We start from the raw sequence: 15,327 nt of genomic DNA, 5'->3' as shown, positions 1-15,327 counted from the left end.
TCTTAAGAAGAGAAATGGGCTTGTTAAGGTACTTTGGTTGTCAAAAGAAATGTTCTTATCCAACTGATAAATCTTGAAAAGAGTCAGTCCTCATTGGCAATTTTATTTAGTAAATTTTTTTTAAGTAAAATTAATAAGATTTTCAGTCTCAGTAGATACTAAATTATTTGTTAAGATTGACTTCTTTTTTGCAGTGTGTTTCTAAATATTACACTGGATGATTTTGTTTTTTATTTCTTACCATGTCCACAGTATTATTTTTGGTAATCTTAAAATGAGTATTATTCATTTTGTGTGTGTAATATTACCTTATTCTCAAGATTTACTTAATTTAAGAACAGTAACCATAGAATTAAGAATAGAGACAATTTTAATCTTGAAAAGAATGGATGTCCTACAAGGGTTGTTATTGTTCAAAGACAATATTTTTTAGAAAATTCACTTTCAGCATTTTTCTTCTGGGAAGAGAAATTATCTTACAACTGTTTTTCAGTTTTTAAATGAGTGCTTCTGTTATTAGAGAAGACATTAGTAGAGAATAATCCCCTGTGAGCCTCCCTTAAGACGAGCTCTTGATTAAAGTGTACAGGCTTTTCCTTAGATAAACTCAGTCTCGGTGATATATTTTGCCATGTCTGTCGACTGTAAGTCAAGATTGAAGTGAGCGTGAAGATGTTTCTCGGCATGTGGTGTAATTGGTCATTTGCATTTAAGAAACATAATTCCAAAATTTCTGTAATGCAAATGTTGTCCTCACCATTTTTCCTGACCTTTTCAAACTGTGAATTCAAAGTTTTAACGAAAAGCACTTTTGCGAAATGTGTGAATTCTACACACACATGGCCGAATGCTGTCCCACTTTGCAGGATTTCTGCTGGACTCGCAGGTTGAGTGTCAGAGCAGTAAAGCATACACTCTCTTACCGAGTGGATGTAGGCCTGGCCCGCCCTCACTCTATAGCCCTGTAGGTGATCATCAATCCCACTTTTCAAAGGCTCCTCCAGCTCACCCATCAGCGTAGGTCTCTGTGACATGCACACAAAGCTCTCCTACACACAGCGAGATGTGAAAGAAAACCCACAAGCATCACTTAACCCACAGAGTCAACCGTTATTGGCGTTTGCGGTTTGCCCTATTTTTCCCGGAAGCGCTTTCCACCATTGTCTCAAAGTGCCTGTTTCCAAGAGAAGAAAAAGAAAGGGATTGGAAAGGGTGGAGGGAAGATAATACCCTCTCTCTCTCTCTGTCTCTCTTTATTGTGAATGAGAGAAAGCAGTGCTGCATCTTCCACACGGTGTGACAGGGATTTCTCTAACAGGGTCATGTACTGCAGGAACACCAAAGCCAGCCGGGGCTTTGTGCGGGGGGCAGAGGAACGTTGCGGTGCGGGTGGGGGGGGGGGTGGTGGTCTCTCCCGTGCCGGCTGTGTTCGGTTCTCGCGTCTCCCACCGCGTGACCCCTGCCTCAGGAATGCACGGCAGCTGCTTCTTCCCCCCTTTTTTTTTTTCCTTCTTGCGGGACGGAGCGCGTTCCCCCTCTCCGATGGCCAGACCGCATCCTCTCCCTGACCTTGACTTTCTTAGCGATATTGACAAAACAATATGTAGACATCTATTATTAACAAGGGCTTAAATCTCTCTACTCAAAAACAAGTGTCTCAGCGGGGAATATTGTGTGCTGTGGCGGCAGAAAAGGGAAGACGGCGCTCCTCTTCTCCCAGAAGCCAGCGGGACAGTTTGTGCCAGCCCTGTTACTGCCGTCCTCCTCTCACCTGGGGTGCTGAGTCCAATTCAGCACTTTCTCTGCCCAACATCCCCACGCGTCTTGATGTACGTTCCGGGTTCTTGTGCTTTGCGCCGATCCGTTTAGGGTAGTTGCCTAACCCCCCCCCCCAGCACCCTGTTTATTTAAATGTGGCCGTGATGGCCACTGTCTCATGTCCAGTGTGTGGTCTCATCCCTCAGCATCCCTTGCTGTGATGATTTTTTTTTGCTTTTTCGCAGTTGCTTTGTTAAGTTAGTTAATCCGTCTATTTTGCCCCTTCTGTTTTCATTGTTGAGAAATGTCTGCGATGGACAGTAGAGAAAGATTCATGCTCACATAATAAACAATCTGTCAGGAGGCCCACAGACACGCCGAACATAATGCAATAGCATATATCTTCCTGACTGGGGGAAGAATTAACTGGAAAACATCGAAAGGATTCAAGTTTTAGTTTAGTTCTCAGATATCGTTCAGATTGTCTGAAAGGCTGAGTGATGATTTGCATTTTTGCCCATGAATAATTCACTGCACACAAAGCAAATTAATCAAAACATAGAGAGTATTGACTTCAAGGTCAAATTTGTTCAATGTGAAAGTGAGTATTAATGTCCAGCACACTGCTTAATGTCCATGAATCTAAGTAGACATGCATGGGACAATGGAAAAATGAAATGAGTGGGAAAATGTTTTATTAATCCATTTATGATCAATCATTAATCACTGAACGAATAAGATTAACCGGTTTAGGGTACGCACATTTGTAAATGACGCTTGCGTTTGTTTTGTTTTTTTTCCCCTGTCATGTTGATTTTGGTTTGCAGCCTGTGGCAGATAAGAGAACATTTCACATTAATGGTACAGTCAAGTCATTTTTACTGTTAATCTGGCTGTAAATAACACAGCTGCCACGACTGGAAGGCACAAGCACGAGCCTGGAAAAAAAAATGTCCCGTAAAATATCATTTTCTAATTCATTCTTTCTAATATTGCTTAAGAGACACATTGATTCATGTGCTGTCATCTCTGCCAAAAACTGCTGAATTGTAGCTTTGTTTGCAGTGAGCACAGCACAATGTAGTGTTAAGAGTGCTCTGAAACAATACTTGTGTATAAATACAGTACACTCTCAGAAAAAATTGTTCCAACAGAAACCCTGTGATTCCATTGAAGAACACTCCTGTTCAAGGGTTCTTTGTTGGGCGAAATTGTTCTTTGTCTGGGAGACTTCACCTATGATAGAGGGCTCCATGAATAACTAAAAAGGGTTCCTCTATGGAGCCGAGGAGCCCTTTTTTCTTTGACTGTACTGTAGGACTATTACCTCTTGCTGTATGTCCAGGAGGTCTTTCTCAGACTGTTTTGTGTAACGGGAGAGCACTTGGGTTGAAGTTCTTGACTGCCGCTCAACCATATTAATTTGCAGACCCAGCTGTTCCTCCTCCAGTGTTTCTGTGTGATTAGCTTCCATTAGTGGTGTGTTAGCAGTATTCAGATGAATGTCCCCACAGGACACACGCTCATAAGTAATTTACTGTAAATTAGCAACTGGAGGTTTGAATTTGTCCTCCAGCCCTTAGAGTCTTTTTACCTGCACGTACTTTCTCTACTGGAGAACACTGCATGGAAATATGTCGTCTGGAGTCGGTAGTTTGAGGACATTTATGTTAATTACAAGCACTAAAAAAAATGACCTAAATTTTCTCTTAAATCATTTTGACTCCTGGTCAAATTGTGAGGGCTGATATGCCTGCTGTTCTGCTGCCAGGTTTTGTTTGTGAGGTATCAGCGCTTATAGAGTGCGAGGAGTGAGCTCACACGACTGCTAAACTACTGAGACAGGTGCTTCAGACACACTTTGGCTTCTGCAAATCTCACCTGTCAACAAAAAAAACTCGCCAAGTTATTGGCAGGAGTGAGGCAGCGAAACATGGCCTGTCTTGTTGTACCTCGCAGAGTGAGGTGATTAGCTGCAAAGTGCTGACGGTTTTTTGATAGGGAGAGACTAATTTCGATGTTATGTTAATTTGTAAGTTTGTCAGTCCTGCTTGTAATTAGAGCTAATTATACAAACCTCTGCAAGCTGTGGTTTCTAAACTTAATTTTAAAAAGTAGCCAAAAGAGTAGTACATATACGTTTTTTATTAGTGTGTTGACCTTTTATGTAACCGAGGCACTGCCCTCAGTAATGTCCAAATGACTTACACATGGTTATTTTATTTTATATATTTACTGTAAGTTATTTATTTACTCTGATGATTGTGAAAATAGAGAAAGGGATTTTGAAACGTAAATAACCAAAATAAATGACACTGCCAATTATTGTATTGTGTATATTTGTTTTAAAACAATTGTAAGAAAAATGTAAGTATCCCCGAGCTAGGTTTTTACCAAAATATTCTGCAAAAGAAAAATGATGTGTTGTAAAAAGACCTTCATTATATAATCTTTAAAATTTTGATGAAACATTTACATAAATTAATTAAACCATTCCTTAAGGCAGCATTGTTGAAAAATTCTATACTCATAAACTAGATCAAGAGTGAAGACAGGTTAAATTATGCAAATTTTAAACTACTATATATTATCGTAAACTGCCTGATTGAAATTAAGGCATCATGTGGTAAATGGCTTCTACAGTGGCAGAAAACGTAGTTCTCCACAGAACTATTATTTCACTTGTTTGTAAAATTAAAAACGCATGTGGAAAGTGTAGAGCAACAGCAAAAGAGCGGGCAGGATAATAAATTTGACCTTGTCCTTAAAAATAAACTCCAAAGAAATTAAAGTCACTGAACGTCTTGCCTGCTTATTCCCTCAAAAAAAATTCCCTCAAAATATTTCTCAACAACACCCCCACCTGCGATACAACTATCAGGATTTTTCCCCTCAAACCTCCTTTTTTCCAGTACCCATTAACTGTCATTTTTCCTCTGAAATTTCCGCTTACATTTCCTAAATTCCCTGGCACAGAACAGTGATTAATTCTCCCTGCCAACCCAAGAGAGAAATGCGTTGGCGTGGTCACTTTACCAAGCACTGGCACTGTTTTTTGTCTGGTGGGAGCTTCCAAGTCATTAGTAGCATGTCATAGATTTGTAAAAAATATATTTATCTAACTCATTTTTATCCTGCATAATATTCAGCATCCCTCAAGTGTGGGTGACTCACACAAGCAGATATAGCCCTTAGACATCAGTGAGTTGCACCATGTACTTTTTTAGTAACGCATAAAAAATGTAATTGAACAAGACACATAACAGTTTGAACTTTAGCCACAACTGTATTTCTTTTTATTATTAATCATTTGGGGTGCTGTGGCATTGAATATTTACGTTCACAGTACACTCTTCCTGAGTGTTGAGTGTTTTCGTGCAGGTCTTTCCTGCTGTAGGCGAGACTCACGGTTCCCATTAAGGCTTTAACTAGGAAATGATGGAGAGCTGTGTAATTAGATTTGATTTGTAAGAACTTACATTTTCCCTAGGTAATTTTTTTAAATAGAAAAACAGAGCATGTACAGATGAGAGGAATAAGACAAATAGAAATATTTTCACCGTTCCATGACTTAAAAAACCTTAATGGGAACCATTAATAATAAACCCAAGCACATGGGTACAGTACATGCAAATAAATGCAGTTGTGGCTAAACTGCAAAGTTCAAACTGTTATGTGTCTTGTCCAATAAAATATTTTATGCATTACTAACTCACTGATGTCTTCGGGCGATATCTGCGAATGTGAGTCTGCCACTTAAAGTGCTGTTCACCTGAAAACAGGTTAGAAGAATAGATCAACAAAAATCTTTTTATTTAAACATAATGACAGTTTAAGTTTTTCAAGCTTCGTATTAAAGCAGAACGTGAGCACTGCGGCACTGATAAGAATCATTGAAAGGCCAAAGTAATTGGATTACAATGCCAACGAGCATTCGACCGGCACTTCCTATTGACTAGAAGGCACCACGGAATTTTCCACAAACAAACGTTCGTACGCCACAGTTTAGCAAACTGGGCTCCTCACAGCGCCTCACACGTGTTCTTATTCAAAACTACAGACACACTGCACACATCTGCTAACTGTTACCGCTCAGTTTAGGAGGGTTATTTTTCACCATAAAAGCACGATGGAAACCCATTCATTTCCTTTGTAGGGGCACCTGTATGGCAATAAAAAAGACATGTTTGAGAACATAAGAGTTACCGTTTACCAAGTATATTGAGCTTGTCATTCGCTGGAAGTTTTACTGGGTGAAAGGTGTAAATTAAAATGAACATGACACACTGTAAATACATGCTAGCACTCACACACGCGCACAGAGTGCTTGACTCTGCTGAGCCGTAGAGGTGAATGCAGTGCAGTCACTTGTTTGAAAACAGCATTCACTGGAACCTGAAAAGAGATATGTGGATTAGCATAGTAATTTGCTACTCAGCATCGCACCGTTGCTAATCAGTTAACAACGGTCATCCAGGCTGTTGTACTTGATATCGGAGCTCTAGCTCTAGCCCATCACAATGCGCATTTTATTAAATGTACCTGCTATGTATATTTCAGTGGCTTCTTGGTTAATTTATTTTAATAGTCTGAAAATACAGGGAGTATTGGAAGTGGGTTATTAGTTCCAATAGCGAGCTTATAAAGGGATATTTAATTAGAAGTTCAGGAAAAAGTGTAATGCAAACCGATTTCCTTAAAACCCTCCACCTTATTAAAAGAGATGAAAAATCTCTGTTGGCATAAAGAAGCAATCTAAGAGTGGGAAATAGTATAAAAGAAGTGAAAGACAATTAAAATCATGACATTTAACCGTCAATTGGAAGAAATTTAATCTACTTTAATTGTCCTCAGAGCTCTAATGTACACTGGTGTTAGTAGCCACACCACTGAAATATTTAAGCTTACTTTGATAAATCACTCCATAAATGTGCTTCATTATGTGCCATACTTTAGTATATTAAAAAGTATAAGCCTTTTTTTAATGTCAAATATAAAGGAGTGAAAAAAAACATGGTTGTCAAACCAAGTCCTAGGCTTGTATCTTCATGTACCCCTTCGTTCAGTCTTACACTCTGTGTAACACACAGAAGCCTCTTTGCCCCCCACTCAGCTGGCCGTTTACCCTGAAAGTGTCAGTATTGATTTGATGAGGTCATCCTGCTGAGCTAAGAGGTCATGACCCCCTGCTCCCAGGAGCCCACAGGAGGACCACAGCGAGGATGAATTGTCCACATAGGGGACTGCTGTCCTCCCCAAGGTGGAGGGGAGAATTAAACATTTTTAAATTAACTTCACCGCACAACCTTTCACATCAAACGCATCACATCAAACGCATCCAATCAACAAGAAGAAGAAAGCGGGAACCTGGTATTCGCCAACATGAAAAAACGGTGATGCATGAGAGAAAGAGAGAGAGATTTACCCTATCCCTCCCTCTCTCTCTCGCTCTCTCTACCCTCCATAATGATAAGGCATCTCTGAATCTATGAGGAATAGAGATTGAGAGAGTGAGGGATAAAAGAAGAGAGGTACAGAAAAAGTCTCCTGTCTTTGGATTTTGTCGGCCTGGCCTCTGGGGAGCAGGTTGCCCTTGAGGTTTGTCTGCTCATGAGAACAGACACGGCTCTAATTGAAACCACATCCACAGTAGCGCTATAACACTGCTCAAACGGCAAACAAACTAACACACTGGTATAACTGCCTGTGTGTGTGTGTACGCGTTTGCTTGGGTACGTATGTGTGTGCCTGTACATGTGTGCGTGTGTGTGTGTGTGTGTGTGTGGGTCTGCTTGGAGAGAGAAAGTGAAGGAAAGAGAGAGGGGTTTGTGGGTATAGTGTGTAAGTAGGTACAGTATGTGTGTGCCTTGTTCTAGTCTCTTTGCTCACCCTGCTGTGCATGTATTGACCCTCTACATAAGAGCTTCTCTCCTCATTTTTTCATTTTCTCTGCCTGGCTTCAGATCAGTCGTGTCACTGTGCAGCGAGTGCCCCATCCATTACTGACTCCCTAGGTGGGTCAGGTCCTAGGACAGGCTGCGTTAACCTGCTTTTAACATTTACACTTGCCTGGCTGCCGCTTTCTCTCTCTCTCCCCCTCTCTCTCTCACTTTCACTCACACGCGCACACACACGCACACACAATGCTCATCCGTCACTGCATTAAATGTCTGAGCACTGATACTGTGGAAGAGGGGAGTGTGTGTGTCATATATTCACCTCCGCTGTAGCCACAGATCTCCATCTAACCGCAGCGCATCTTTGGCTCTGAATGATGAAATGAAGAACGTCTACAGTGTATAAGAATGTGAGAAAGTCCACAGTGTATAAGAATGTGAGAAAGTCTACAGTGTATAAGAATGTGAGAAAGTCCACAGTGTATAAGAATGTGAGAAAGTCTACAGTGTATAAGAATGTGAGAAAGTCTACAGTGTATAAGAATGTGAGAAAGTCTACAGTGTATAAGAATGTGAGAAAGTCTACAGTGTGTAAGAATGAGTCAGTGGTGCTGTTGTAATGTTTGGTTATTTGTGTTATTATCAGCTTCCTGTCAGTTTTGACCAGTCTGGCCATTCTCCTCTGACGTCTCTCATTAACGAGGCGTTTCTGTCTGCAGAATTGCTGCTCATCATAGGGTTTTTTTATTAAATTTTTTACACCATTCTTTGCAAACTCTAGAGACTAGTGTGTGTGAAAATCCCAGGAGATCAGCAGTTTCTGAGATACTCAAGCATTGACTGTAACTGTGGATGTAACTGAGTGAATTCCAATTGTGCTATTCAAGCAAACACAAAGTTACTCTTGATTGATCAAAGTTTCAGATTAATTAATACACAAACAACTCTTCATTTGTCCATATCAAATGACCTGAGTAGATCATTCAGAATATGATATTAATTCCCTGGGTTTCATGACTCAGCTACACTAATTAAGGTTGTTATCTCTTCCAAGTGGCAATGTAATGCTGTACAGCCCTGCAGAGGGAAAAGTTCTGGATTCCAGATCAGTGAAACTGCACCCCTCTACTCCCTGCCTCAGTCTCTTTGCCAGTAGAAGTCATGTGGCCTCCACCTGTTTCACAGTTCAGCTCCAGCCTTAAAAGATTTGGGGGGTTGGGGCGGGGGAGGGGGGGGAGAAAGTAAGAAAGATCTGACTCCTCTCAGCAATCACCGCAACCTTCCGTCAGTTCTCATCAGGTTCAATGTGTGTGTTTGCAGCAGCGAAATAAATATTTAAACAGTCGCAGCTGGAACGCGAACGCTCCCTCTCTCAGGAAGCGTCCCCGCTCCTGTCCTCTCGCTGTGATCCGATTGGACGGGGCCTTGTCGGAGAAGGCCCGGGCGATTGGTGGCGGTGCGTTGTTGTGAGAAGTGCTTGTGGAGCTGCCATAACAACCTGCTAATTGTCTGTCTCTATATCTCGTTCCCACATGTAGAAAATTAGCAAAGCAAGCAGTTCTCGAAAACGGGCATGACAACCTAATAGAGATGGATGTATTCACTCCAGCGTGCCACGAAGGGGGCTATGGGGAAGGGTACGTTCTCCTAAGTGTTCCCATGATTCCAGCTGCTGATGCCAATGTCGACTCTGAGCCCGAAACACTGCAGGTTGTTCCCTTTTACGGGGCGGGTTGCTGGAGGGTGGTCAGGACTCCGCCTGTTCACAGGAACGTCTAATGACACGAACAAGACAATGACAGTCCAACTGGCTTTGTCAAAATGGCTGCCCCAGCCCTCCCTACCGCCTCCCCTCTAAATCCCATTGCTGTCTCCGAACGCCTCTGTTGAGAACAGCACCCACTTGCCTCGCCCCACTCATTAAATGGTTTCCTCCCTAGAAAAAAAAAAAGACATTTTGCCTATTTTCAGTCAACATTTGCCCTTTACTTTGATTTGCAAATAAATGCAGTGTATTTTAAGCAGTGTGGAGGTCTCAGTGGCATGCATTGCATTTTTAGTATATTTCTGTCACACTCAAATAAGACTAAAAGTGCCTGAGGGCACTAAAGTTGATAACAATGTGTACAGAGTGAAGTTTGTGAACAGCCTTGAGTCCTCACTCTGATCAGATTAGATTTAAACAAAAACTGTTTGCCAAGAATTTCATTTAAATAATTTTAAAAACCCTAAAGTCAGGTTTGACAACACTTGTACTTTTTTAGCACGTCCCATGAAATTTGTCATACAACTATCCATATCGATTGAAGTTCCATTTATTTATTTATATTCATTTATTCTTGCTTTCGATGGAAATTTTAAAAATTCCGCTGCTGCAATCTAGCCCTCTGTTTATCATCCGGTATAAACAATCAGGCTATTAGATTTGTGTTTGTTGTGGGATACCAAAGCAGGTGAAGCTAATTGGATTTAATGCTCAGTTGTATTTGATATCACAGCTGGAATCATTCTTGTTTGTTCTGTTGTTTAATGTCCTCATGGTTTAGTCTCTAATGTTTTAAAAATGAATGCTGTTTTGGAGAATTGCTTAACTTTGCAACACCAAGGTGTTTTCTAATCAAAAGAGGCTTAGGCCCAAAATGCATACAGTAAACAACATTGAAATGAGCTGAGTCTATAAATTTGTCTCCATCACATTGTCATATGGGAATTTTTTTTTTTTTTCTTAAAAAAAAAAAGCTAGAAATTAAAGAGCATCTCAGAAGGTTTAAAACTGCAAAGTAATCAAATTCATGGTTTTCATAACCGCAGGTTTTATTTATTTATTCTTTTTTTCCCCCAGAAGCATTACACCTGAACCTGAGGCCCTGCTTCCCTTGTTAAAGTGTTAAGTCAGAATTAGTGGGTTAGGTTCATCTGTCCAGGCGCTCCTCTTAACCCTGAAGTGTAGAGGCCATTACATGCTGGGGTTTTATGGAAAAGCAAAGCAAGCACAAAGGTTTTAATTTATCAGCTGCCAAGGTTATCACAGAGGTGTAAAAGCTAATAGGAAGCTGCCAACTAATGAATTAGATTCAAATAGCTGACCTCATTAATTACCACAGGTCCAGTGGCCTATTAGTCCAGACATCGCTTTACTCTCAGGCAGCCAGGGATTTCTGCATAAGGATAGTCTCCCTCATCCAGCAGTCCGGAGAGGTCTACCTTTAGTGTGTATTATTATATTATGTATGGTATTTATTATTATTATTATTATTTTGTGTATGTGCTGATGTAAACTTCTGAAAAGGCACGTCACGTTGTTTTGTTTCTCCTCCTCCTCTTCCTCCCACTGCAGGCACTTCCTCTTTAAGACAGGCACCGGTACGACCCCTCTCTTCAGCACGGCGACCCCCGGCTACACCATGGCGACCGGCGCCGTGTACTCCCCGCCCACCCGACCCCTGCCGCGGAACTCCCTCTCCAGGAGCGCCTTCAAGTTCAAGAAGTCCTCCAAGTACTGCTCCTGGAGATGCACCGCTCTGAGCGCCGTGGGCGTGTCCATCCTGCTGTCCGTCCTGCTCTGCTACTGCATAGGTAACCAATGGCATCCGCTCCACCCGCCCCACGGAGGGCGGGACGTTTTTTTGAGACAAAATGTCTGAAAGGTATTTGAAAAATCTACCAGATGACACGTGCCAGGCAATGAGAGTGATTAAGGAGGCCGCTTCCTTTGCCAGTTGAAGATTTGAGTTAATTTTGTTTTTAACCCTTTGAAGAGATTTTTTTACATGTTGCTGCTGTGTTTTAGCGGAACAAGCCTAACCACTAAATTTGTCGATGAATTAACAAACAATACGAAACTGATTGTACAAGTACAGCAATCTTTCAGCTTCCCCAATTACTTACTCATGGGCCACAACTGATGGACTGACAAGCCAGGAATTCTCAAATAATGAACAATACGAAACAGATTCTATCATTATGATTTTTATGTTATACTTTTTAAAGAGTAGACTTTTTTATACTTTTATACTTTTTGAAGAGTAGGGTTTGTTGGAATGTTTTACATTCTAAGTCACTGTTCTATAACTCCATTGCTTTACAAGTAGTGATTGATACATCAGCATTGATGTATCAACAACTTAATCACATATTTGTGATGTTACACCTTAAAATCATATCAAGCAAGCAGTAGACCAAATCCAAATCCACAGTCAGGAATGTCCATCTGATTATTTAAGCTGAAATATGTTAACATTGCATGAGTTTGCAGATACTGCAAGAGGGGAAAAAGAATCCTGATTGCTTTAAAATGGAGTCTGCTTTTTGCTTTGTGAGGTTACGCCTTCAAGTCCAGACATTTGTTGACTGCGGGCCCTTATGGTGAACCCTGCATGTTTTGACTGGACTGATAGATGACAATGCTGCTTTCAGCGTTTAGTACGTGTGAAATGAAACCGCACAGGATAACGTTAGCCGCTCGGCCGCTGTGCGAGCAGCCTCGGCAGCGGCGTCCCGGCCGTAGAGGAACGCGTCGCGGCTCGGATACGCGCCTTAAACGCCGCGCTCCTGCCACCTGAGCGGCGGAGGTGACATCTGCCTGCTTCAAAGCCGAAGCGCAGTAGGGGGGAGGGGAGGGCTGGAGACTCAGAGAAGCGTTCTCCACAGTGTACATGCGGGCCATTCTGCCACAGGAGCCTCCAGCAGATCTTGTATAAACAGCCTCTTTGGCCGATAACATCTACACAGCTTACATCGGCTGAGACCCTTTCCTCTGGCCCCGGGAAATGTACACACAGGGGTTGCCTGCTGTCCCCAGGGGCAGCGTACGCAGAACGAGGGCTTTGGCGAGCCGTTCGGTGCAAAACGCAGCCGGGGGACCGCTAGCCTGCCGCATCCGAGCGGTAGGCCAGGAAGGGGGCTGCACGTACTGATGCACTCGCCCAACTGATATTACATTACACTTATTTAGCTGACACCTTTATCCAAAGTGACTTACTGTTGATTTGACTAAACAGGGGCCAATCTCCCCTGAGCAATGTGGAGTCAAGGGCCTTGCTAAAGGGCCTACTACTGCATGTATCTTATTGTGGTTACACTGAACCACACTACTCCTTAGCCACTAGGCTACAGGCTGCCCATCATTGAGGTGTGTTTTATCTGTCAAAGGCTACTGCACCCATGGCAAAAAAGGATGTGGCATTGGTTAAAGTCTGTTAATATGTATATTTTTATTGAGTTTAACTCTAATTCATAATATAGACAGACTCTTATTGTTAGTGTCAGTTATAATGTGCACAGAAAATAAATGTAAAACACTGAATACAAACAATACCTTATGGATTAAAACAAATCTTTGCGTTGAATTATCGCTGAATATATTACAGTATATCGTCTCTTGATGCGTATCCCCATCCCTCCCTACACTCCCTACCTCCCTGTGAACCTTAATTGTTGTCTCTGTGACTTGTTTTGTGTATCGGTATTTTAGTTGGCTAGGTAAGCAGTGTTTGGATAGTTAACTTTGGTGACTTTTGCTCTGTTTGTTTGTTTGTTCAAAAAAAAAATGGCCCTTGTCCTTATCTTTGTTGTACAGGTAGCAGTTGAAATTGTACTTACCTCTAGGGTCTTTCAGCGAACTTATCCCTGGTTATGGGTATGCACTTTGTTGTACGTCGCTCTGGATAAGAGCGTCTGCCAAATGCCAATAATGTAATGTAATGTAATATTACTTGTGAAAAGAAGTAAAAGGCAATACCAAAATAAACACGCGTTTTCCAATAAAAGGTAGGGCTTGCCAAAGAGCACGTGACTCATGCGCCCTTAAGGTATTTCGTGTAAGGATGCGTGATTTCTCCTCGCGGTGCGGCATTAACTCGTTTCTGTTAATTACGGCCCTGTGCTCCATAGGCTTACGCGTTACCCGCTGGGAAGCCACTTATTAACACGTAGGAAATAAATAGTTCCCTTCCTGTCAACCGTGTCCCCATTGGCTGTGGAAGATGAGCGGTGGCCAACCCGAAAGTGCCCAGGAGCACTCGCGAGGCTGCCGGTTCCGCCCGTCTCCTCCGACGCGTTATCTCGTTGGGTGAAGAGGCAGCGGCGTGTTGATTTGTTGGTGGATCTCCCATAATAAAACACTGATTGAACATTATCCACTTGGATGTGAGCACAGCGGGACACTTAAGTGCAAAGCTAATTTATGGAAAAATATGGATTCCTAATCACAAAACAGCCCTGTAGGGGACAAATATCACTGCACGGCTTTGGATGCACAAGCTTTCATCTTAAATTTATGTTTTGGTATCAATCCAGTGAGCTTTTATTACCAGACCTCATTATCTTCCTCTTATAATCATGTACATCTTGGCTTTAGAGTTCCTATGACTCCACATAGCCAGCTTTAAAGGGCATCGGCTTGTGTTTATGACTCAGGAGGAAGGGCATTAACTCTCCAGCACTTTTGTGAGTGGGAGGGAGAGAAAATAAAGGAGAAGAAAGTTGATGCCCAGCATGGCGTCTAGAGAAAAGTTCTCAACGCCAGTCTACATGAAACTTCTGCGCATCAAGCCGTACTCCTTTCCTTCAGCTCTTTTATAAAGTGTTGCTCGTTCGTTTCAGTGTCGGTAATACCGCAATACACTGAGGACTCGCCATCTGAAAGGAAGCCATTTTAAATTCAGGCTAAAAGGGCGAGCTGTGTGGCACAGTCCGTGGGGCTCGACCCAGATAAGAATCCCCCCCTGCGTTGTTTATGGAAACTCCATCTCAGGATTTGAGTCTGGATCTGTGGATGGGGTACTTCCATCATTACAGAATCTGCTCTCAGGCGAAACAGAGGTTCATGCAGGTGCTGATACAGCTAACATTAAGACTTAACATGGTCACACAGTGCTATTAAGTCACTATTATGTATCAATCTTCTTCTTCGGCAATGAGCGAATAAAACTGGCCACAACTCCAGAACCCTTGACTGCTGGAGGACTGTTGCTGGAGGACTGGTTAGTTCGTAATGAACACATTTATCTCTTTTAATAACCAAAATGTTGAATTACAGTATAACTATCTTTATTCATATTTTCTCTGAAATAATTAAGTTAATTAAAATCAGTGAACAGCCGTTTCAATGTATTTTGTAACACTGGGACATTCTTATGGTAGAAACATGGTCATTTGGCCAATCTTTAGCTAATAAGTATGAATTTTTCTCTTTTAGACAGTTGAATCTCTCATTAAAAAGAAAAAGTTTATTATGAAAGTACGCTGCTCTGAGTTTAGTCTTGAAGAATCCAAGGGTTCCTGACCCCACTGTGAATCTTGGCAAGTTATTTCATGAGTAAATAGCTATATGAAGAAATTCTTTCTATTGCCAGTGTGAAATGTACTTCTGAGTTAAATTCCACAAATGCCCTTTGGTTCTGTTGACTGAATTTAGTTTGAAATGACTTCTAAGGTCCACCATAATATGGCGCTGTCTTTTGAGAACAACGTACACTCGCTGAGTGCTTTGACTATTTCTGTAACTGCTAATCTCCTGGGATTTTCACATACAGCAGTCTCTAGAGTTTACACAGAATGGTGCAGGGAAAAAAAAGAAAACAGTTCTGGGGGCAGAAACGCGTTGTTAATGACACAGAGAAGGGCCAGGCTGGTCAAAGGTAACAGTAAGGCAAATAACCAAGCATTACAA

General features: G+C 41.8%; 1 protein-coding gene across 1 annotated transcript in view; it reads left to right on the top strand.

Moving 5' to 3' along the window:
* The window catches only part of tenm3 (teneurin transmembrane protein 3), a 252,324-nt gene that overhangs the window by 154,566 nt on the left and 82,431 nt on the right, over positions 1–15,327 (top strand). Inside the window, exon 6 of the mRNA XM_061244374.1 lies at positions 10,993–11,231. Coding sequence (XP_061100358.1) covers positions 10,993–11,231 — 239 coding nt within the window. The remainder of the gene's footprint in view (positions 1–10,992; positions 11,232–15,327) is intronic.

The sequence above is a fragment of the Conger conger genome, chromosome 6 (assembly GCF_963514075.1).
Source record: "Conger conger chromosome 6, fConCon1.1, whole genome shotgun sequence".
In the NCBI taxonomy this organism is placed as follows: Eukaryota; Metazoa; Chordata; class Actinopteri; order Anguilliformes; family Congridae; genus Conger; species Conger conger.
The sequence above is the reverse complement of the archived record's forward strand: the minus strand, read 5'-3'. Positions and strand labels throughout refer to the sequence as shown.